Source organism: Solanum tuberosum, unplaced genomic scaffold, assembly GCF_000226075.1.
Source record: "Solanum tuberosum cultivar DM 1-3 516 R44 unplaced genomic scaffold, SolTub_3.0 scf00020, whole genome shotgun sequence".
Classification (NCBI taxonomy): Eukaryota; Viridiplantae; Streptophyta; class Magnoliopsida; order Solanales; family Solanaceae; genus Solanum; species Solanum tuberosum.
The window spans coordinates 1203493-1226742 of NW_006238946.1; the positions used below are offsets into that span (position 1 = coordinate 1203493).

The window sequence follows — 23250 nt, forward strand, 5'->3', positions numbered from 1 at the left end:
AATGTATATTATACTTGGTTTGATTTGGTTTTGATAATTTTAAAACCGATTAAGTTGGTTTGGTTTTGGTTTTGACCAATAACCGATTCAAACCAACCCGTGAACACCCCTAACTGCAAGTACATGTGCTAGAGTTCACACAGTAACCCCACACAGATACCAGAAACAACAAGAGCATAGCTAATGAGACATGAACTATGGAAAGACCATGTTAAAATCGAGAAGAGCTGCCACATAACTACTGATGTGAAGAGTAGCACCAACCAAAAAAGTAGAAATTATTAAAACATGAAAAGCAATAATGTGATGAGCATACCTGTGCGTAAAACCTGCCACTGAGGGAGCAAATGTACCAATTTAAGTCTCATGTAACATATCCGGAAAGCAAACCAGTAAGACTTCAGTCAGGAAATTTTCTTCCAATTTTTTTGACAAATAGTTTAACCATAAATCCTGGTAACATTCTTTTTTACAGAGGAGCCAGAATAACACAACTATCCTAGATGTTACAGAAAAATATCCTGAGACGTTATCCAGGACATAGTACAGCCTGTACCTCACAGCATATGGAGGAGATAGAAATGAAAGGAGGGGCCGGGGGGTAGTGAAAGGGTCAGGTCGAGATTTTAACAAGATATGGATGGAGAAAAGAAAATGAACTTCCACTAACTGAGCTAGTCGACATGTAAAAAGAACATGTAAATGTGACCGACTAATCATGTACATACTCTAATCAGAATCCAGTTTGAATGTCTGGGGTAGCTCATCCATCACACTCAACTGCCTCCTCAGCTTAACAATGTGAGCTTGCACCTGTCAGACCAATTTCCAATCAATTAGCTAATAGTAAACTACTAATACTACAAATGTGGAAATTGAGTCTGTAAGCTCAAAGCGCATGGCTTAGAGGAGACTAAATGAGAAGATAGACAAATAAATAATCAAGGTAAGAAGGCTGGTGTGGCCAGCTGTAAACTTGTTCACAAAATATCTAATTTGCTTCAAAATGCAGCCTTTAGATATACATATTTGCATTTTGAGGTGCTTAACACAGGTGTTGTTTGAAATGTTACGAGTTCATCAATCAGGGATTTGAATCACTTGCACAATGTAGCTGATGCATGAAGCTTTGAACCATAGTTCGTTACCATGGTGAAATTGGGTTATTTTTATTATCCAGCGATGTGCTTCTCTCTTCTTTTTTCTAGTGAATGTATTCATCTACTTCTCTGATTAAGAAAAAAAAAAGAACTAGGTCTCTTAAGAGCCGAAGGCATTCATATGCTTGAAGTTCCCTTTAAAACTCTAATGAAGTAGATAACTGACGGTCTAAAGGAGAAAAAAGGCACTCTCCAGGCTAGACAAGACAGTTTATCCAGGTCAGATGAAAATCGAGAATTCAATCCTAGCACTGAAAGATACAAGTAAAGAATTAATGATTGCATAGAGAAATTAAAGCTCAAGGAAAAATGTTGAAACATAAGTCTCATTCACCCAACATGTTTCGAGAATACACTTCTGCTCTACATTTCATCCAAAAATGAAAAAGGTAAATATAAACTTAATATAGAGATGAAAATGAACATTTAAGCTGTATTAACATAATTTATGTCAGAAATGTTTTTATATAACCATGGAATCCGGGCCAACTTGTGTGCACTTCAACTAATCCCATGGTTACCTGCTATCTCCCACCAACACATGGTAACTCTGTCCACAAAGGCTTGGACAAATGGAAGAAATCACCTAGTGTGTTTGCCTGTGCTGGGATTTGAACCTAAGATCTCATGGTTCTTAACCCACTTTATTGGCCACTAGGCAACACCCTTTTGTCACCAATATAATTCCATCAGCTTAAATAACTATAGGTCGCTACTCAGCTTTATATATAAGAAATTACGCATCCAGCTTTATCTCAAGGGAGGTACAGACACACGTGATTTCTAGTATCTATGAGCATGAATGTTTTTTACACAAAGAAGTTTAGATGCACTGAGCATGTCTGCATATGTGTGTGTGTGAGCGGGAGAGAGAGAGTTAAGTTAAGCTCACCCTCTGACGAGCTGCTGTGAGTTTTAAGAGTTCATCAGCCTCAGAGAAATTGATGAACCACTGACTAAGAGGATGGTTTTTTGTATCACCTCTCTTCAAGGCATGCAGGTCCTCAATTGGTGCTAAGAAACATAAAGTAGAAAATTACAAACTGAAAGGACCAAGTTATTCCAGCAGCAAATCCAAAAGATCTCAGCAAAGAAGATATTTACCAGGAGGCAACTTAAATGTTGCAGGAAGCCGTGGCACGACTACTGCAGGATGGTTCTGAATACGAGAAAAGAAATCCTCAGGAGGATCCGGGAATACAATCTCATTGTAAGTTTCCACAACAATAGGTTTCTTTGTTGACTGGGGGCCAGGCTCATTCTCTGCGTATAACTTCAAATGATGATACCTGGGGAAACAAGATCACTGGAAGTATATCCACGCTGCCAGGCAAAGTTTAAAGAGAAAAAGAAGCCAATTCACAAAGTAAAGAACTTACAAATCCAACTTCTTTTCACCAACGTCATCGTGGAAGAGAAGGGATATTGCAATTTCAAACTCGCCCCAACCACATTCTGACAACTCAAAGGGCGGTGATTCTACCACTCTAACAGGATTATTAAAGCTTGGATGCAGTTGAAAAACAACTTTCTTGATAACGCCGCTAAGATCCTCATTTGTTGCCCCACGAACATATACTGACCACCTATGTGACTGAGTTCTGATTGACAACCCCATATATTATAATTGTATCAAGAAGCATAATACTCTGAGCAAATAAATGCACTAAAAAGAATACCCACGCCCACTTACTCAGTGGCTTTCTTGCCTAGCCAAAATGCAATTGTTCCAAAGACTATTGGGACATAAATTTCAACATCTTTCAGCCTCTTGCATGAAGTCTGTGTAATACCAGAAATTAGTCAAATTATATCTCAAGCTATGAAAGAAGTTACGTAACGGAAAAAACTGGTCAATGCGCAAGTCTCAAATATTTCCAGAAATAGACATAAATAACACTGCAAACTGATCAAACAGAATAATTCATCAAATACATAAATATAAGCAGCATGATGAAATATTACACTCTAGGATCCATGTAAAATCGAATCGTGCAGGTAATATGAAAACTGAAGAACTACTACCACTATATTATCAAAAACAGGGCCAATAACCTCCATTTTTATTAATATCCTAACATGAAACATACTTGAACCAATATCCGCACAAACATAGGAGTTAAAAGCATACGATACACCAAAAAATAGAAAAATAGTGAGAAGTACTAGTCATAAAATTATCAGATAACAATAACGTGCCTTTTTTTCAAAATCTTCGGAAGGGTTAGCAATTTTGGTGAGTTGTAGCCTTGGATCAGCGTCATTTCCACCAAGGTCGCTGTCATTCGGCGTCATGGAAGGCGAGTTTAGAGGCATTTTACATGCAAAACGAACCTAGTTATGGAAATTGAGGTTGTTTTGACTAGTAATTTGAAGAAATTGGGAATTAGGGTTTTGAAATTGAAGAGAAAAGGGGGATTTTAGAGGGAAGAGGGGAAATCTGATGCGTTTGGTGGGAATTAGGAAGGCATGGAGTTTTTGGGTATTAAGTACTGCGTATTTGCATGAAACAAAAGAATGTTCCAATTCTGGTTTTCGCCTCCCTCCAAACTAACCCGCCAAATATCAAGGATATCTCTGTTTTCTTTTGAGGAAAGTTATTATATTAGCAAACATATGTACTTTATTTATTTGAAATTTAAAATAGTGAGAGTTTAAAAAAGTTGCCTTAAATAGCAAGAGTTTGAGTTTTATCTGCTTTATTTTGTATTTAATTGTTTGGAGCTATATTGACTTGATATGTATCATTTTATCAACTCATTGTGATACAAAATGATACACCAAACTATTACTACGTTTTGTAATTAGTCAAATTATTGATATGATTGATAATTAACTTTCTCCTATTAATAAGGAAATTAAGATTGTTTCGCTAATTTTGATTAGCCATTTTACTATTCAACTCATCCTCCTTTCTAGCAAAAGATGGAATTATTATTATTTAAAAAGAAAAAAAATGCTTTTAAACTGGTACATTATATACAACTTTTTAGAAGGTTCTATGCGTATGATATTCTTGCAATTACTACAAGGCCAAAATGACAAATGTTGAGTAAAAGATTTAATTATACGATATTTGTGAATATATTGAAGTGTTATCGATATGATATTTGATAGTTTGACTCATTCTTTTCTATGTTAGTATATATTGTAATCATCAAAGAAGAGATTTGAGAGTTTAAGATAACCAAACACCTATTTAGTATAATGTCTAAAATATACATGCTTATCCAAATAATCAGAGGTGCATCTTTAGCCAAGAACGAGTTAAGGATTACAATTCGAAGATCAAGTCAAAGACTGCTAGACATCTTGCAAAGCAACTCTCACTGAACAAGAATGTTGAAATAGTTCAAGAAAAGAATTGTGGTGTAATCAAATTGGTTTATGAGAAAAAAAAAAATATATGCTTACTTGATATGTTCTAAGGGTATATAGTACTAGAGTAATAATGAAAAATAATAGTAACTTTTAAGGTACTGCAAAATTATTTAAAAAAATAAAGCAATTAAAACTTAATGAGTTGGATAAATTGAATTATAACCCAAGTCTCAATCAATTTCAACCCGAGTAACTTTTGAATGGATCAATAGCCCACACCCATTTATTAACTCAAACTATCTTGATCTGTTCAAATTCAGCTCAACCCGCCCATTTGCGACCTATAAATTGAACTTTGGTACATCACGAATTTAGGTACTAGAGAGCAAGGCATTATTCTTAGACCCATGCATACTTGTAAAACAAAAACCAATGCCACTTGTCATTTATCGAAAAAGAACAAATATCATTATATCAATACCATTGTGTGACTGCCATCCTCAATAAATTGAAAAGGTGAAGAACAGAAGATATACAAGGCACGACACCGAAGAGGGTGCAGTCTAGTTTTTCCATTAGATTTGAGAATAAATATGCATTTTATAAATGTGACAGTACAAGACAACAAGGGGTACAAAGATTCCACTCAAAGTTGCATTTACTGGATACAAGGTTTTGCAGAATGCAGTTGCTGCATTCACCTTTTATGGAGCAGGTGACAATGCCACAAGAAACAAATGGTCTAAACACACTGAACTAAATATTTGAAGCACTTAGCGCCATAACTTTGCACTGTTCATTCATGGCCAAAAGCTGTGCCTCTTTCTTATCGAGTAGAGCAGCCAACCTCACATTTTCTTCCATCAGTTTTTGTACTTCGGCCTCTTTCTGCGTCTTCTCACTCTCCAGTTGTGTTGTCTTGGCGACCAGCCTGGTTTCACATAAAACAAACTCAGCACACAATTTATCCAGATGATGAAAAATCAGTTCATCAAATTATTACAGCTTTAACATTTTGTGCAAATTGGGATATAAGAAATTTTTAGCCTGAGCACAGCAGAAAGTAAGGAGCACAAAATTTAAAGCTTATATTAGCTCAAATAAATCTACAAGGACAAGTGACATTCTCTCAATCCAATCAGATGAAACTTCATCAAAGTTCGCACTTTCTTTTTGTTCTGTACTACTATGTTACTTGGTCATACAACTACCAACGACTTTAAGATGCTAATTGGGTTGAGCAAGAGAGTAATGAAATGGAGGATATTGGAATTGAAGCTATCATTTCAAATATATAACATCAAGTTCTAATCTCAATTAATTATCAATTAGAAAAAGATTATTCAACTTCATTCTCAAAAAGAAAAGAACAAATTTTATGCCATCAGATAGAGAATACAACTTTTTCTTTTAATAAAAGTTTGAGAGAGCTGGGTTTTAAAATTGATGAACTTGACACTCATTATTGCCTTATATTGGATTAAGGTGTTACAAACTAGCAGTAAAACCTTCCGAGTTTATTCTCAATTATTTCATCCTGGTATCATCGAGTTTTTATTTATACTTTGAGATTCTTTAGTTTCTGGACTGATATGCTTTTACACTCCATGACAGAATAACCAGGGCTCGTATACAAAAATAAAAATAAAAATTGAGGACTTCAAATTTTACCCTGTAAGTATATGAAAAATAGAGAAATTCTTTTAATTTTGTGTTCTTTGGCCAATGTACACCATTGGAGCAGATGCACTTTGTATAGAGTAAAGGCTCTAACCTCTGCTCCTTCGACTGATTGTTCTAATTTCTCACAAATATTTCTATTAAAAAAAAGTGGACCTTTGGCCTAGCTCAACCTCAAAAGCTAGCTCATATGGTGAGAGAAAACCATAAAATGAGACATCAACCATAGATTAAGAGATGTTTATTCCCTAGAATCAGTATTGTACCATATTGTAACCTAGTAACTAGTATAAATTCTCAACCAAACTTATGGGAATAATCAAACTTTTCCAATCACTTCTTAATCTTTTCCCTAATTTCTCACCCCTTGTAGAGTTTTCAGATGGTATATCTGTCTTACATCTGGGAGTTAGTGCAACAAAGCACACATCAAAATAAAATAAACATAACTCCATAAGCAACAATTTGGATTTTTTTTCCTTTTTGGTTCAGTTATCCCTGTAACATCATGTAAACAATGCATTGTTAATTCCAAATGGTCCCAGCCCTTAGCGGTGAACAATGATCAACACTGTTAAGATTCAAATGATCCCCCATCCCACCCCAAGCCTGGAAAATAATAAAAAAGAGAAATATGACGGCCCTAGATCATTACAAGAACAAGATCCTACAATAGTCCAATAGCTAAAAAGGGACGTTACAGCACTAAGCTTGTCAAGAGTCCAGCATGGTATTAATAGTCTAAATTAACCACACCCAAAGAGAAAGAAAAGTTTAGAACACTTGAACAACTATGAGTATCTAATTATCTATCCTTGCACTCCCTTTAAATCAATAGCTGCCTTAAGGTGAAATACATATATATACTACTTCTAATTCCTAAAAGCAATATTTTATACACAAAAAAACACCCAGACCAGAGAAACAAGGTAGTAATATAGTGGAGCTATCATAACATTTTTCACCAAATAATACACATCAGACTTGTGCATTTGTATTGCAATTATTATACACAAGCTGCAAGGCAAGTATTATTCGAACACACAGGAAGAAGTTGTGCTTGGACATTTGTATTCCAGTTACAAGTTGTATGGCAAGTATTAAAATGCAGTGCTATGAAAGTAAGGCAAAAGGATATATTAATATTTAACTTCATGCATCACAGACACATTGTATAGCCAGGAAATAAAGAAACAGTTCGGTCCGCATGTTATGGTTAATGGAAATTTCTTTGACGAAAGGGGAATACTTACCGCTCAAAAAGCCTTTCAATTGTCTGGAATTGCTTTTCTGATGATAGAATTGTTTCTCTCACACTAATGAGACTACTGACATAGGATTTCAGAGACTCAAAGTCTGTCTTAACACGACAAAGCTCCTGCTCATTTTCTGCAGCTCTCTGCCTCTGTCTAGAAGTTTCTTCAACCAAATCTTCAACTCTCTGCCGCATCTCAGTCAGGATAAGATTTGTACCCAGAGCAAATCTTTCCATTTCCTCTAACTTAATAGACATGTTTTCAATCAGGAGCGTCTTCCTTTTAATCTCTTCTTCACCTACTGTTACCTTGTCTTTCTCTATAGCAGTTTCAGATTCCGCCATTATAATCCTCTTGACAAGACTTTCCATAACATCTGTAACCAATTGTACACTTCTGAGTAATTCACTCATATAAGATCCATCTTGTTCATCAAGTTGACCATGTTTACTCGAAAGTCTAATCCATAATTCATCATCAGCATCATCAAAAGATGGGAGATCAACATCCCTAGTCCAACTGGATAATGGTATGTCATTTTTATCAACAATACCCACTCCATCTAGTTCTTTGATGCCGCATGAGGAATGGGCCAAATCTGGAACAACCACGACTCTGGCTTTAGCTTTCAAATACGTCATCAATGTTGTAGCAGTTCTTACTCTATGCCATAGAACATCTAACTCCTTCTTTGTATCTTCTTCTGATCCCTGAATAGAAGCTTTTACCTCCAACAGTTTTGCTTGCAAAGCATCCACTTGGGACTGGCTTTTCTCCATCTCTAGCTTCCAAGTAACGTCTGTTTGAGTCAATTGGGATTTCAAAGCTGAGAGATCAATATGTCCCTCCCCCGCCATCACCTTATCAAGTCACTGATGTGAGTTCAGGAACCTATAAAATTAAATGTTTTAGGAACATTGGGTTTTAGTAACTAGTAGAAGACAGTTGGTCAAATGAACCACATGGGAATCATATCAAAACTTTAACTTTAATAACCACCCTGCAGTTCTCGACCTTCGGGTAAAAAAGGTCAATTGAATACAAATTCTTCTACGGTGATTTTATTCACTTTCATTCAAGCAGAATATTCAGATTAAAAAAGTTAAGCTGCACTCATTTAAAACTTGTTGAGGAATTCCCATGACATCACAGGATAAAGCATAATAAATCCACCATGTTCTTTGCAATGCCCCAGGAATTAGTCTAATTCATTCACAATACACCACAAGGACAGCATTTCCAGATAAAGTTTATTAAGAACATTATAAAGTCATACAAATTCGTGGCGAACTGTGCTTTCGCAAGGCTATAAAAGTACAAAACAAACTGGCAGGAAGTTTAGACATCGCTCTACTGATTACATCCATATTAATCCAAAACCCAACTGTCAAAAAGCCTTCTTTGACGAATCAAGATCATAAAAATCCAAGAAAGAGAAACCCCATTATCTGTTCCTCCCCCTCCTAGAAAAAAACAAAGAAAATAAAACACCCATGTAAAAGAATTAGAATTTCAGACCAAGAATGGGACAATTTTCCCGCATAAATTATACCAAAATCATAGGATTAAACCCTTCTTATCAACACCCATCAAATTCCGATCAACATTCAAAGAATTGGAACGAAAAGAAATACAAAATCAAGGTAATTTGTTAATCTAAACAACTTTGCACAGTTATAAAAGGGAAACAGGATTTCGGAGGAAGACAAAGTAAGCAGAACCAAAAATTACAATTTGTGAAGATAAATAAAAGGAGGCACCTCGCAAAATTGAAGGTAATTTTGAGTGTTGATGATGATAATGCTTCAACACGTATAGTCTCATGGAAAATTATCAATGAAAATTTCCATTACGAACCAATTTGGTAAAGGCAGTTTCTTGCTTTTTGTTGTCTCTACCTTTTCCTTGTCCAGTTTCCTTAAAAAATTATATAGTGGGACCTTTAGGTGTTTTGTTTAGTCCATAAAATGATGAACCACCAAATGGATCGAGGATAAAATGACATAAAAAATGTTTATGGTTGTGTGTCATGTTCAATTTTATCTTTTTTTTTATATACCAAATGATGTTGTCTTAAAAGATTATTTAGGAACTCGTTTGCTTCCCTGGACAACCCATTTTTTAAAATTGGGAATGAAGACAAATATATTTCCGAACTATCATAAATGATATGCAAATATCCTTCGTCATATTTTTGAGACTAGTTCGGAGATATATTTATCATTTTTCCCTTTAAAATTTAAAACTTGCTCATAGAACTGTACCTTTTCATTGGAAATTACAATTCAGAGCAAAAATAGTTGCTCATAGAATTACATCTATATTAGTTTTAGGCCTTAGTTTTATGAGGAAGATAACATAAAGTGTATAAGAATATTACTCATAAGACTATATCTTGTTCAAAATTTTACAAACAAATGTCAGTGTAGAGTTGGTTGTACTATCGGTTATTGAAAGGCATGTGTTGATCATTACCCATACTGAATGAAATTGGTAATCTAGAAAATAAGATAAGTAATTTTAATTATATTAAATTGCATTGACATTGTAAAAGTTTCATTACATTAACAGTGAGTATAAATTAGTAAATCCTTGTTAATATATCATTGGTCATAGCTCAGTTAGACAAGAATGAAATTTAGGGCATAACATTACATGCAGATCATAGTACCTGCTTCAAATTAAATACTATAACTGTGCCCGGATGAAATGGCTTTTGTTTTTATTTCAAATATTTACATAGGAAACACCCAATGCATGGACAAATATAGATGCCTCCAATTGCATACCTAGGTTGAAGGATGTTAGGAATGTACATTTTGACAACTTCTTTACTTTGATCGAGTAATCGCTCTTAGGGACATATCTATCACGATACATTTCTTTATATATAATATATATACATGATTCGAGCCAAAGCTATTGACCCTGTCCAGATAGAGTATAGTTTAGGCCACCAGCCTGGTGAGGGCAGGCTGTCTGAATTCTGATGACAGGTTAAGGCAAGGCCTGCTTAGTTAACAGGGAGAAAACAGTGATGGAGTTGAGTTTTCAGTTTTTCACAAATGACTCTACTTGTGAAGAAGAGGTGATAAGGCCTGAGATGAGTCCTACAATGAGGGCACTGTTGTAGGTAGTTGGTTCACTTTGCGAAATGTTGTTACGAGAGTCCATGTATGTATCACTAAGGGATGGTCCCCCAACAAGAGCTCCAACTGCAACATTTGGATTAGGGTGTCTTGTGTGAAGCCATTTGAAGCCATCACTGCAATTAGAATTAGCATTTACTGGAATTGAAGCACCTCTATGGTGAACTTGCTGAGGATATCTACTTCCATAACCAACAAGGTAGCTCATTTCCATTGGATTGTTTCCCAAGATATAATCCAACTGAAAACAAAATAAGAAGTTCGTTGTGATATAGAAGTTCGATGGCCTTGAGGTGTAATGCATTCAGAGTTAAAAAAACAAAAATACTGCTTAAGAGCATATCAAGAAAGAAGCAAATACATAAGACAAAAGTTTATTCAAGAGAAATTATTTAAAAGATGTTCTTCTTAGCCCTTTAGTCTGTTCAACGGACCATTTCATCTACACAGAAAATCAGACTCTGGAGTCATATGTGTTGCTCAACTGAAACTACTAAAAGGATGTTAATGACATGTTCAATTGGCCGTGCATACATTAGTACATACCTGTGAAACTGCAAAGTTGCGCAATTCTGTTGGTTCATATAACTTCCCACTGCAATATAAATTTGATGTTTGGGAGCTAAGCATGTAATCACTGTAAACCACTGCCAGAAATGAAGAGGCCACAGAATACTGGAATGGATTCCACTGGTTCACCCATACCAGGCCATCTGCCACAAAATTATAGTTTTATTGCAGCAACTTTTCTTTCTAAAAAGAAAAACATCATAATTATACAATGACTTGCTGACATGTTTTTCTTTATTTAGAAGGGATCTAAATATGGATGGGCCAAATTTGCTGACAGGGTCACAATTTCATCACAATACCTGCTGTTCTTTGAGAGGTTGCCGTTGGGGATTCAGGTAGAAGTCCACACAAGAAGATCTCAGAAGTTTGTCTGTACGACTGGAGGGAAAGACTTTCCTCAGTTGAAATGTCTTCCTTTGAACCAAAGAAATTGACCCTTGATAATAGGACCTGAATCAAAGGTAAAAATCTGCATAGTTGTTAGCTGGAGAAATCTTTCTTCTGAACAATAAAAAAAAGGTCAATACTCAATTTTTGTTTATGAACATGATTTATCAGTATAGAGGTACATGCTTCACCAAATTATGGGCCTTAACCTGTTATAACAAAGCAAAGTAAGCAATCCAAACATAAGCAAGATTTTGTGTTCTTCATAGTATTTCCAAGTATCGTATTTTTCCAACTTCATGCTAATTGCACAAACAGATACTATCAGTTCTAATAGCTAACATCTAAAAGCTAGAATTCTGGAATACATGCAACTTCGTGACATGTATGTGTACAATACCTGAACTCCAGCCAATTTGTTTTCCCAAGAAAACCAAGATGGATTTCCCCAATTAGCAAACGCATTGCCATTTGCAGACACATATGTTAAGTAAGATTTGTCTCCAGTAGCATGATAAAGCCAAGCAGATGCCCACAAGAGTTCATCCAAAAATCCAGTAGAATTATAGAAATCTTGCACTCCGGGTATGCTGATACTATACGAACCTCTATAACTATCAGCAAATTTGAATAACTGTTTGGCATGCTTTAACAGTGTTCCTGAGTAGGCAGAGTCAATTGCCTTGAACACCAAGGATGCAGCTGCCATTGCTGCTGCACTTTCAGCCGCAACATCTGTCCCAGGATACGATGCGTTAACTTGTGTAAGAAGCCTTTTTCCTGTCATTTCCTCAGGTCTTTCCCAGCATGTGTGATCCAGCTTTGGGTCCCCCACCTTTTTTGCAGAAAAAAACACATAAAGACACTTCATTAAGCAACATTTCCCTTTTATCTTAATACTGCAGGCGTTTATGACTTGTGTATATGCTGTGTGCAGCAACAAACTAGAACGTCGTCATTTGCATTGGCTAGAAGGATAAGAAAACACATTCTCAGCAGTCAGAAAACCAGTTACAGGAGGCCTTGTTTAGGAAGTTGGAAGTAGAAAACAAAATGGAAGTTCTACATGATTATAGTGCAAAGGAAGGAACAACAATTTCGCAAAGGAAATATCACAGGAAGTTCCAAATTAGTACTGAGGAAAAACTGAAAATACTTCTCAATTGTCATAGGGAATTATTCTACCTGAATATACAGGACATTCTCCGAAGGATGAGCATTAATAAGAAAATCAGTGATCCACTTGAGGGATTCATGGGCGTTATCCAGCTCATTCACCATGTTCATGTGGTTTCCATACTCCAAAATAGCCCATGAGAAAACTGTAGCAGTGAATGCCATTGGAAATCCAAACTTCACATGGTCTCCAGCATCATACATTCCTCTACTTAAATCCAAATTCACTTCACTTCCATCTCCCAAAGCCGAATCTCCTCTCCAAGCAATCTTATTATTCACCAATTTTCCAGCTGCAGTTAATGATTCAAAAATCAAAATAAGTACTCCTAAACTTAGGACTAATTAAGTGATCAATGTGAATATAGCTAGTCTTACACTTCTGAACGTCGAAGAATTGCATAGCAATGCTTAGAGCATTTGCATATTTGTCAACCACTTGGTGAGCATTTGCCTCTGAAGAATTAGAACGATGAAAATATTTTCGGAAACTGATTAAAACTGCAGCAAGAACAAGAGCCATGATCACCAGGATCAGCCCCCTCCATACCCATCCTTTATCCTTGTGTGGTTCTTTCTCCATTCAATTTCAATTCTCTTCACCAAAATGTTTCGAATAAAATCAGACCTTCCATTCTTTGAATGAACTAAATTATACTCTTCGTGTGGCCTCATTATATATGCTATTTGAGTATCTTGACAATCACCAAAATACAGTACATAGAGATGAAACCGGCATATCTGAGCTTTGTCTTTATCTGATTCTTGATTTCTCTCCTTCCAACATTTTGGAAGTATTTGGAACTGTAATTAACGAGAATCTTGATGCTTATTCCTCTTCCTAAACTAATAAAACCCTCCCGCTTACGAAAGGTTATTCTTTTTTAATCATATTCCAACTATGCTTGCTCCCTCTTTGTCAAGGAACTAATTGCTTCAACTTTACTCCATAAAAAAGGAATATTAAAAATCAAGTAAAAAAATGCAATATTTAAGTTCTGAAAGAGAATATATCATGGACCATCTTAAATTTTCTTATGTCATTGGGTGTACAAAGAGGTTGACAATTTCAAGTTCAAGAAATAGTATTAAGGGCTTCATGTTTTAGTTATATAGAGATTTCATATGTTATCGGCCATAAAATATATATATCCTCGCATAACTTATGCAAGCATTACCACTGAACTCTTCTTTGATACAGCATCAGGACTAAGAGTACTGTAGTGGTTAAAGGGATAACAAAAACATATAGTATCCAATTATTTGCTTAAATCTAGTAGTACTAATAACTTTCAAGTTACAAAAAATTGGACTAATTAAAGCAAAGAGGGGAAAAATTTCTTCTGATGATCTCAAACTTGAGCTTTCCAGTGGATCAAGGTTTGTCTCCTGTACCTTTAAACATAGATTCAGGAGCAAGAGGAGTAGGAGTATCCAACTGGTAAAGGTCAAATGCAGGACCAACAAATCGAAAAAGTATCCAACCCCCAATTATAATAAAAATAGAAGCATAAGCAAATTTGTTTAGCCAGAACAAAAGTCCTTTTTCTCCAACGTACAATTCAATTGCCTTCTCAGTTAGATTCATTGATTCCCAATCCTTTGGTGGAGGTTTAGGTTTAACAGCTTGTTTCCCTGCATTTATCATTTCTTCTTCCTTCTGCCTTTGTCGTTTTGACGGACGTCTTCTGATTCGAATCTCCACCGTGTTTGGTGGTGTAACGGGTTGCGATTCGTTGCCATTATCACTGCTGCTGCTGCATTTGATGGGAAAACGAACTACATGGCGATGTTGAGATTTGGAGAAAAGTTGTATTGGGAGGGGAGTGAAGTGTTTTGGGTAGCTACAGAGCATGGTTGTGTTCATTTTTCATTTGCTTTCAGGGAATTTTAGTTAAAGCATCACAGTGTGAGGCCAGTATACACACAATACTTTTCATTACCTTATCTTTTTATTTATCCCAACTAAGGAGAGATTCTCTTTTTTTTTCCTTTAATCAGGTTGATGTGTGTCCAGATTATTTTATAAGTTATTTGTATTTTCTTTTTTATAATAAGGGAAATTCATAGTTGGGTGCATATAAAGTAAAATTTCATTCCTATAAGTTATTTGTATTTTTCATCTATATAAATATTGCGTAATTTTGCTCAACAATAAATAAATGTTATTTGGGTACTAATTTCCAACTTTACACGAATCCTTCCACTACCTCCTTTTTATCAAAGTCTTGAAATTGCTTGACTGAATTGTTAGGTTTCTTTTTAATTGTAACCTGTTTTAACTAACTGTAAAATATATATAGAAAATAATATTTTTGAAAGTAATAATCATGAGATATTTTGTTACTATTAAAGGAAGTACTTGTAATTTCTTTTTAAAGTCTCAACTATTAAAAGAATATATATATATATATATATATATATATATTTATTTATTTTTAATGAAAAATAGAACAATGGAATAAGAATTTGTTCCCCATCTCTCTTATAGTTTCTTTTTCTATTAAAAAAGTAAACAAAGATCTTTTTATTTTGGGTAACCTTCATAAACTTTCACTATAGAAAATAAATGGAGTCTGAAGGTGTATTTTGGTAACAAAGGAAAATATTTTTAAAAAAGTAATTTTCAAATTCATTTTTGTTTAGTCTCATCATATTCAACTTAGATTAGCAACTCAAAATTCAAACTCGATTTAAAATAGGCAAAAGTATTCATTACCCTCCTGAACTTGAAGCTTTTTATTCGGTGTACACCTAAATTATATTCCGTTTTAATTACCTCGAACTTGTTTATTCCTCCATCGCGTACACCTTTATTGTCACCTGGCATAGAAATTGACAACACACTCTACTAGGCGCATAAAGAAGTGATTTTTTGTCACATCATAAAGCTACAACGGTAAAAAAACGTAAAATCTCTATTTTTCTTTAATATTTGGCATATTTTAAATGAAAAATAGGGCAAAATGTAAATGAAAAGTAAAGGAAACAAAGATTAACACTTACTTGGTAAGAATTTCAGACAAATTTGAAATTTAATTGACCAACTTCGCGTCTAGAAAAACCCAAATTCAAAAGGAGTTCCGCGAAATCAGCCCTTATTCAAAAATAACTTTTAAAGAATGAGTTTTAAATTTTTAAAAAACTATCCAATGAATAAATGACATGTAGCATTTTACCTAATTGTTTTAACTTTTTTAAAATCTAATTTACAGCACCCTATTCCCTCCCCTGCAACCCATTTTCTTCAAAATACTTTTGCAAAAACAATCCCAATCCCCACCGATTTTTTTAATCCAAAATTAGTTTATTTTATTCCCAACAATAAAAGTCTTGTGCTGGCATTTAATCTGAGTTCTCCAGTACTAAATATTAATTTCTTGAAGATTTTCGGGTTTAGTCCAAAAGTTTTAGTGAGAAACTTAGTTCGAAAGTTTTAGGTGAGAAGGTTTGATATTTATTTTTTGCCATATTAATTTATCTAGGTAACTATTATTTATCCAAGTGGAAATTCACATCATCACTTTTGCCAGCTATCGCGCACATGTAGTCATAATAGGAGTAGGTGGATAAAAAAAATGTATGTGATGAAGGAATAAATAAATTCAAAAATAATTAAAACAAAATATAATTTAAGTGTACACTAAATAAAAAGCTTCAAGTTCAGAAGTAATGAATGTTTTTGCCTTTGAAATATGATACTTCATCGAAACTCAATTCAAAAATCGGAGTTGGGAATGGGTCCCATATGTTTGTTTTTTTTTCTCTTCCAATGTTTCTTTTAAGAGTTTCTCGAATTTCCCTTTTAAGGTGGCTGAACTTTCCCCCTACAAAAATTAAAGCAGTTTTAGTTACATGTGGAGATGGAAAATCATATTTTCTAGTAATGAGGGTATGCTTAGGAAACTTCAACCGCTTAATTTTCTTTTACTTATATGAATTGACAAAACACCCCTCTAAATTTCTTTGGAATTACACCAACATCTTATTCTCAAAGCAACTTAACAATTCGGAAAAATTGAATCATCCACTCGCCTTCAATATACCGAGTTGACTCGTCCGCCATGTCCGACCACCAGCGAACTCGGAAGGACGATCCCTTCCTTCTCAATTACAACTCCGATGAACTCCGTATCGCCTCCGAGTTTCTCTCCAATTGGCTCCCCTTTCTCTCCCGTGACCTTTGCCGCTCCTGCACCCAGACCCTCTCCGATCGCATCCGATCCCTCAATTTTAGTAATTTCTCTTTATCCTTCTCTATCCTTACCTTAATGTGTGTTAATGCATATGTTTGCTATTGATAAACTGTGTAGTTCATATACTGATTTATACTTGCATAAAGTTCACAGCTTTTATGTGCTTTACTCTTTTTGTTGGATGAGGTTTATCTCTAGAGGAAGAGTGTGTTGCTTCAAGTTTGATTATTTGTTGAAATTTTGTAATAAAGATGTTTTTGGACAATTACTTAGTCGTGAAGAACCTACTCTGATTTCTGCTTTTCGGTTTTACTTTAATATTATGAAGGTGTAAAGTTGTTTATTTTGTGAGTTTTCTGATCAGAGACTTTGTTGGTATGATTGCAGAAGTTAGTGGTAATGCAGAATGCTTGAAGCAACCAAAGAATGTGAGTGTTTTGACTTGTGATTCGGATGGATGCAATGGGAGTCAAGAAAATTGTGACAACAATTCGCTTGGAAGTTGGAATGATTACGGTGACTTGAATGATAATGCAGATACAAACTCATTGGGGAGTTGGAAAGATGGGGCTGGTGGGGAGCCCTTTGAGGAGCTTTCTGTGGACAGAAATTCATCTGACAGTTGTATAGATGGCGCAGATTCTCAATCTCAACCTGTTGGAGAGGCATCTACAAGTGAAGCATTCAACTCATCCTTACCTGTGACTACCCCAAAAGTGAAGATGTCATGGGCAGATATGGCTCAGGAGGATGAACTTCAAGCTGAGGAAGTGAATGAGTCAATTGCCTTGAGAAGTCAGGTGAATGGTGTGGCTGAACAGGAAATTACTACTCCGGAGAGTAAGCAAAAAACAGAATTGTCAAGGGAGCAACGAGAGTACATTAGATTCTGTAATGTGAAGAGGAAAAAGGATTTCATATGTTTGGAGAGGGTGAGCGGGAAAATTGTGAATATACTTGATGGATTGGAGCTACATAAGGGTGTCTTTAGCGCCGCTGAGCAAATTAGAATAGTTAAATATGTGGAGAAGCTTGACCAGATGGGGAAGAATGGGGAACTGAAAGGTTTGTTTTACTCTTGATATAGCCCTTAACCATTCTTTTTCCTTTTCTCAAATGGATTTTATTGTCATATTGGGTTTTGCAAAGCATACTTAAAGCAGGCATAGTTTCTTGCTTGATATTGTCTAGCATGTTAATGCTTAAACTTCAAGTGTATTTGAAATTTAAGCAGGTGTTTCTGTGAATTAGAACACTCATTTTTAATCCACTTTGTTGTTGTTAGAATTGAAACATTACAATATTAATGGTGTTCGATGATTGGTACTAACTAGCGTGTTCTCTTTTTTTTATTTCTTATTGATTTCTTTATTTGCTCTTGAGCTCTCTCAATCCTGGCATGCAGTCCTGTCACTGATCAGAGGGCTAAATAATCTGTATTTGTAGCATAGATGTGAGCTTATTTGTCAAATTAATATTTGTTTCCCTGTGAGGTGGTAGGGCTGGCTGAGTTTAACGGAGAAATCACATGGCAAGCTCAAGAAATTCTGATTGATTGCGTGTACATTACACAACTGCTAGTTTTGTAGAATGCGAGATTTACCATTGTTGATTCTGGTTCAGTTTTTCCAACAATTTAGCAATGGAATTAAGCATTTTGATGTTAATATAGTTGTTCATGCCTTAATCTTTATTTTGGCAGATAGTCATCCAATTCCTTTTAGGTTCTATGCTATTTAGATGCTGAAATCTTTCAAGTAGGGCGATTGACATGGAGTTAGTGTATTAGTAACTACAGGAAAAGTAAGAAAATTTTTTTTGGCTTTGCTTGAGAGAGGATCAATCTATTGCATTGGCGTGCTTCTTTTTACCTACCAGTATCTTTCACAATAAGAATCTTATGCAGGAAAACGTACCTATTACTCCTTATTTGAGAGGATATCGAATCATTCAGATTCAACATTAGCTGTCTACTTCTTTCAAGATGCCTTATTTCTCTTTTTCGTCTGTTACTGAGAGCTGCAGTAATGTACGTTGAAGCAAAGCTGCTTTGGGCATCCTAGACTTCAATGTATTGAAATGGGGAATCTTGTCTCAGTAATGTTTATTCTATTTTAGTTTGTTGATGTTGATATCTATATAAGGTGGTACTATGTGGCATGAGAAATCTCTTCTTCCTTTTTTCGTAATTGAAGAAACTTTGTTAAAATGCCTAGTGTTGATGCCAGATGTCTAGATTAATTGCATAGAAATCCAGTAATGTGGAAACTTACCTTTATTATTGCATCTTAACTAAAAGAAAAGAGTCCGCTTCTACCATGGTAACTCTTGGAGTCCCACATTGGTGGGTCAAAGTTTACTTGGTCTCTTTATATGGTCTTGGGCAATCCTCACGTCTTGAGCTTAGCTTTTGAAGTTTTGTTGCGCTCAAGGTCCATTTCTCTAACATGGTATAATAGTCAAGCTCATCAAAATTCATTGTTTATGATGTTGGGTCCCCCGTCTTATATTGTCCATGCTCTGGATGTCCAGTCCTGGGAGTATGGGGTGTATTAGAGTCCCATATTGGCTGGTCAAGAGTTATTTGTTCTCTTTATATGTTCTTGAGCAATCTGCACTTCTTGATCTAGCATTTAAGGTTGAGTTAGGTTCAAGGTCCATGTCTTCAACGGTAAATAACCAATATAACTAGATTTAGCACCAATTTTTTCTTGATTCAACTTAGAAACTGTTCCCTGTTGAAAACATTAACAAAGATATCATAGAATTTTGTTGAGTATGGTATAGGAAAGACTAAGTTGCAAAAATAAAGGTTTAGGCATAACTATGAGTTTTCAGTTGAAAAAAATGTGCAATTAGTTTTACAAGATGCGCATTTTGTCCATTTGGCTAATTTGTCGTTTTCTGTTAGAATGACACGGGCACCTTCCCTTTTTGAAGATTCCTGAAGTAGTTCACGGACCTTTCTTTAAAAATCTTCTACCCTAATTCAGTAATTTACCCTAGTTTTGTGTCAATTTGTCTTCCTTGTGAATCACTCATGAATTAGTTCGATCTGTTATTGTTTTTCCTTTAAATTTGTAAGTTGTAACAACAGGATTTTTTTTTCTTTGAGCTTCCCCTCCTTAAATTTCTCTTTTAAATTTGTTTGTTAAGTTATTTCTGTCAATTTTAGTTATCTTATGGTTCTTACCTGCCTATGGTGATTGTTTAGAGAGGACTTATACTACACCAACAAAGTGGATGAGGGGCAAAGGACGTGTGACAATCCAATTTGGCTGTTGTTACAACTATGCACCAGTAAGCATTTTACAATCTTATCTTTTATCCCTCCTTCTCCACACAGAACCGAGTGCCTTAAATTTTGTGTTATTATTAGGTGACAATTCTGTAACAAAGATCCCTCCTCCAAATCCCCAGTTCAGTTGACAACCTTCTTCTATGATAGGGATGTGGCATATGGGTTAATCACAGATGGCATAATGACTGAATTTTCTTTATGGCAGGATAAGAGTGGCAATCCCCCAGGGATCCTCAAAAGTGGAACTGTTGATCCATTGCCTGATCTTTTGAAGGTCATGATTAGAAGGCTTGTAAGGTGGCATGTGATGCCTTCAACTTGTGTTCCAGACAGCTGTATTATCAACATTTACGAAGAAGGCGATTGCATACCACCACATATTGACAATCATGATTTTGTGCGCCCATTTTGTACTGTTTCATTCCTTAGCGAGTGCAACATTGTGTTCGGATCCAACTTGAAAATAGTGGGTCCTGGTGAATTTGCTGGTGCGATTGCAATACCGTTGCCAGTGGGGTAAGTGAGCGTGTTCGTCTTATCATAAGTTGTGAAATTAGGAAGATTGACCATTAATGGCATTACATTACAGATCTGTACTTGTCTTGAATGGAAATGGAGCTGATGTAGCTAAACACTGTGTGCCAGCTGTGCCTACTAAGAGGTAGGTACAAACTGAATGTTCAGAAGTCTCTAGCTAGTCATAGATAAATCTTCTGTTCCGTTGTGTAACATGCTAACATCTTGCTAATCCTTACCTCACATAGGATTTCAATCACATTTAGAAGAATGGATGAATCTAAAAGGCCAACTGGATATGTTCCCGAGCATGATTTACATGGGTTGCAGCCCTTGTCATATGAAGCAGACTCGCAAAAGAAATCAAGCTCCTCTAGGCCAAGGTTTTCCTCAAGAAAACAGTCAGTGAGACAAGAAGAGGAGAGCATGGAAAGAGTAAAGATGCCAATGAGAAGGCATTCGGAGCCCCGTTATCCAGGTCGATATCGACGAGGACCTGCAAACAGGCAGTGGTATGAAAATTGAAGGCACATTCTGACTTGTGTATATTGATCAATCGTCATCTGCTAAAATTATCAACGTTGTTGGTATTTGGGTCCCCTCTCCTCTCCTTGTCGAGTTGGTGAAGCATTAAAATTGTTGGAGATTGCTTGTTTGCTACTCCATTTGATGGATATCTTCTAATATAGAAGCTTAATCCTCCCGCTCTTTGATCTGCATTCGCAATATCGCAAACCAAGGAGGAACATTCAAGTGGAGAAGAGTGATCTAGAGCTTGTAGCTCTGATATTGTAATATGTATGGTCTTCCAATTTGCGGTGGGTTATAATGACGTGAGGCAGCTATCAAATAATTACTCGTCAGATTGGATAAACTCTACTCAAATAATACTCCTCTTGAGGAATGCCCATCCGTGTGTATTTTTTAAGCTTACACGATGTATAATTCATGTCATTGGTTACACATTTAATTATTTGCCCACAAGCTTTGGTCCTAAGGGTCGTATTGTTAATGTATGTTTTCAAGTTAAGTTGTCTTAACTGAGAGTTTTTTTTTTTTTTTTTTCTACTTCATGGAATATTTACGGCTACTTGTGAATTCCTATACTTTAAAATAGGAGAAAGAGGGATTTCCAGAGATGAAATAATTCATTTGTCAACTATTGTTGTGACTTGTAATACTCTTTCTAAAATATGCTAGTTTTATTTCAAAAAAGTTTTTTTATGTCTAAATTTACGCTGAGTCAAATTAAACAAAGGAATGAATAAATTCACTGGGTTAGGAGAGAAAAAACGAGAACCCATAATTACTAGTGTGAAAAGCATTTTATTTTCACTTTCCTTTCTTACCATTAAGCTGTCAATTAATTTTATCTTTATTTAATTTTCTAATACAAATACATGGTCTACAAAAAAGCTTGAATTCGTCCGAACCCACGAGCCCCCACCTAGCTCCGCCTCTGGAAATAATACTCAGCAATGTCACCAAATGTATAACAAGGTTGAAACGCCCATTTGTATAGACAACTTGGCTATGGCACGTTCATTTTTATTTCACCACAAAACATCTCACCAAAAAATGATTAACATATAATGAGTCAGGTAAACATGATTAATATGCTTATTTTAATTTTTTTATATTTATTTTGAATCTCAGTTCCAAACTGCTTTCTAATGTAATTGTAAGTAAAATTATGATATGAGCCACAAATTTATCTGAAGACCAGTACAAACAGAAGTGCATCCAAAATTCTCTCTCATTAGTTACGTGATTTGTACGTACATGTAATCCTTTATATGTAAACAAAATAAAATTACAATCCTTCATTTTCATCTTTTCTTATTATCAATTTATTCATTCTTTTACATCGATCGATCGATCGATCGGTAAGGTCATGTCAATTGAAAAAAATAACAACAGCTTGGAAAAGAAAGATGAGACATCATCATACTACAACTACTGGTTCCAATTTATGTGTCTGGTAATCATAAGCAGTTTTGCATTATATTCATACAAAAAAAGTTTGGATTACCAAATGAAGATGAGAAATTTAAAAGAAGATCCCTTTTCCGACCAAATATGTTTACTTACAATCTGCTTTGGGTCACTAGGTTTAGCTATTCTTACTTGGCCTTGTATGGTAAATCGAACAAATTCCCCACTTAATAGTCTTCTAGATAGAACAATGTTTCTCACTATAGACATTTTTCTTTTGCTTTTTCTTGTTTTTGCCTTGGTGTATGTCTTTTGCTCGGTTCTTATTCATGACATCAATTATTGATGACTCCTAAATAGATGCTTTAATTTTATTTGTCGATTTTGGAAATTTTGTTTTAGATATACAAAATTGAGTATTGAATTTCAAATGAGACGATTCCGTTATATATAATTCTTGGACTAGATCTTTTGTTTTTTTATTCATTAGTCCCGTTTGGCCATGCGATATGAAATCATGATATGATATAAAGAGATGAAGTTGAAGTTTTGTTTGGACATGCGATATGAAATTTTTGTGTTGTATATTTTCTCATTAGC

General features: G+C 35.2%; 5 protein-coding genes across 6 annotated transcripts; 1 reads left to right on the forward strand and 4 right to left on the reverse strand.

The window, feature by feature from the left end:
- Positions 1 to 314: 314 nt before the first annotated feature.
- Positions 315 to 3779, reverse strand: LOC102586541 (transcription initiation factor TFIID subunit 14b). Its single transcript, XM_006340664.2, has 6 exons — positions 3360 to 3779; positions 2854 to 2942; positions 2540 to 2761; positions 2265 to 2449; positions 2053 to 2174; positions 315 to 813 (listed from the first exon to the last, which is right to left on the reverse strand). Exons 1-6 carry the CDS (start codon positions 3474 to 3476, stop codon positions 730 to 732), a joined length of 819 nt encoding a protein of 272 aa, XP_006340726.1. The 5' UTR covers positions 3477 to 3779; the 3' UTR covers positions 315 to 729.
- Positions 3780 to 5012: 1233 nt separating this feature from the next.
- Positions 5013 to 9379, reverse strand: LOC102586875 (uncharacterized). 2 transcript variants are annotated; one of them, XM_015304768.1, is made up of 3 exons: positions 9178 to 9379; positions 7415 to 8289; positions 5013 to 5412 (listed from the first exon to the last, which is right to left on the reverse strand). In XM_015304768.1, the coding sequence occupies exons 2-3, from the start codon at positions 8272 to 8274 to the stop codon at positions 5238 to 5240; spliced, it is 1035 nt and encodes a 344-aa protein (XP_015160254.1). In that variant the 5' UTR covers positions 8275 to 8289; positions 9178 to 9379; the 3' UTR covers positions 5013 to 5237. The 2 variants fall into 2 exon arrangements, with proteins under 2 accessions (XP_015160254.1, XP_006340727.1); XM_006340665.2 differs by having other exon boundaries at positions 7415 to 8308.
- Positions 9380 to 10054: 675 nt separating this feature from the next.
- LOC102587539 (endoglucanase 2-like) lies at positions 10055 to 13374 on the reverse strand. The gene is made up of 6 exons (XM_006340667.2): positions 13081 to 13374; positions 12712 to 12995; positions 11927 to 12361; positions 11439 to 11589; positions 11113 to 11279; positions 10055 to 10807 (listed from the first exon to the last, which is right to left on the reverse strand). The coding sequence occupies exons 1-6, from the start codon at positions 13283 to 13285 to the stop codon at positions 10469 to 10471; spliced, it is 1581 nt and encodes a 526-aa protein (XP_006340729.1). The 5' UTR covers positions 13286 to 13374; the 3' UTR covers positions 10055 to 10468.
- Positions 13375 to 13938: 564 nt separating this feature from the next.
- Positions 13939 to 14701, reverse strand: LOC102587215 (uncharacterized). The gene has a single exon (XM_006340666.2). It carries the CDS (start codon positions 14567 to 14569, stop codon positions 14078 to 14080), a length of 492 nt encoding a protein of 163 aa, XP_006340728.1. The 5' UTR covers positions 14570 to 14701; the 3' UTR covers positions 13939 to 14077.
- A 1860-nt stretch (positions 14702 to 16561) lies between these two features.
- Positions 16562 to 21755, forward strand: LOC102587862 (uncharacterized). Its single transcript, XM_006340668.2, has 6 exons — positions 16562 to 16938; positions 17286 to 17963; positions 20113 to 20198; positions 20405 to 20715; positions 20789 to 20860; positions 20964 to 21755. The coding sequence occupies exons 1-6, from the start codon at positions 16767 to 16769 to the stop codon at positions 21238 to 21240; spliced, it is 1596 nt and encodes a 531-aa protein (XP_006340730.1). The 5' UTR covers positions 16562 to 16766; the 3' UTR covers positions 21241 to 21755.
- The last annotated feature ends 1495 nt before the right edge of the window (positions 21756 to 23250 follow it).

What these genes read in the sequence shown, in the direction of transcription:
- LOC102586541 (XM_006340664.2), bottom strand. Translation starts at nt 3,476, where the DNA reads ATGCCTCTAAACTCGCCTTCCATGACGCCGAATGACAGCGACCTTGGT. An exon ending in AACATTTAAGTTGCCTCCTG is followed by an intron (nt 2,175 to 2,264) that starts GTAAATATCTTC and finishes TATGTTTCTTAG; the next exon opens with CACCAATTGAGGACCTGCAT. An exon ending in TCACAGCAGCTCGTCAGAGG is followed by an intron (nt 814 to 2,052) that starts GTGAGCTTAACT and finishes TTGGTCTGACAG; the next exon opens with GTGCAAGCTCACATTGTTAA.
- LOC102586875 (XM_015304768.1), bottom strand. Translation starts at nt 8,274, where the DNA reads ATGGCGGGGGAGGGACATATTGATCTCTCAGCTTTGAAATCCCAATTG. An exon ending in ATTGAAAGGCTTTTTGAGCG is followed by an intron (nt 5,413 to 7,414) that starts GTAAGTATTCCC and finishes ATGTGAAACCAG; the next exon opens with GCTGGTCGCCAAGACAACAC.
- LOC102587539 (XM_006340667.2), bottom strand. Translation starts at nt 13,285, where the DNA reads ATGGAGAAAGAACCACACAAGGATAAAGGATGGGTATGGAGGGGGCTG. An exon ending in AGAATGTCCTGTATATTCAG is followed by an intron (nt 12,362 to 12,711) that starts GTAGAATAATTC and finishes TCTGCAAAAAAG; the next exon opens with GTGGGGGACCCAAAGCTGGA. An exon ending in ACAAATTGGCTGGAGTTCAG is followed by an intron (nt 11,590 to 11,926) that starts GTATTGTACACA and finishes CCTTTGATTCAG; the next exon opens with GTCCTATTATCAAGGGTCAA.
- LOC102587215 (XM_006340666.2), bottom strand. Translation starts at nt 14,569, where the DNA reads ATGAACACAACCATGCTCTGTAGCTACCCAAAACACTTCACTCCCCTC.
- LOC102587862 (XM_006340668.2), top strand. Translation starts at nt 16,767, where the DNA reads ATGTCCGACCACCAGCGAACTCGGAAGGACGATCCCTTCCTTCTCAAT. An exon ending in GAAGAATGGGGAACTGAAAG is followed by an intron (nt 17,964 to 20,112) that starts GTTTGTTTTACT and finishes GTGATTGTTTAG; the next exon opens with AGAGGACTTATACTACACCA. An exon ending in GCAATACCGTTGCCAGTGGG is followed by an intron (nt 20,716 to 20,788) that starts GTAAGTGAGCGT and finishes ATTACATTACAG; the next exon opens with ATCTGTACTTGTCTTGAATG.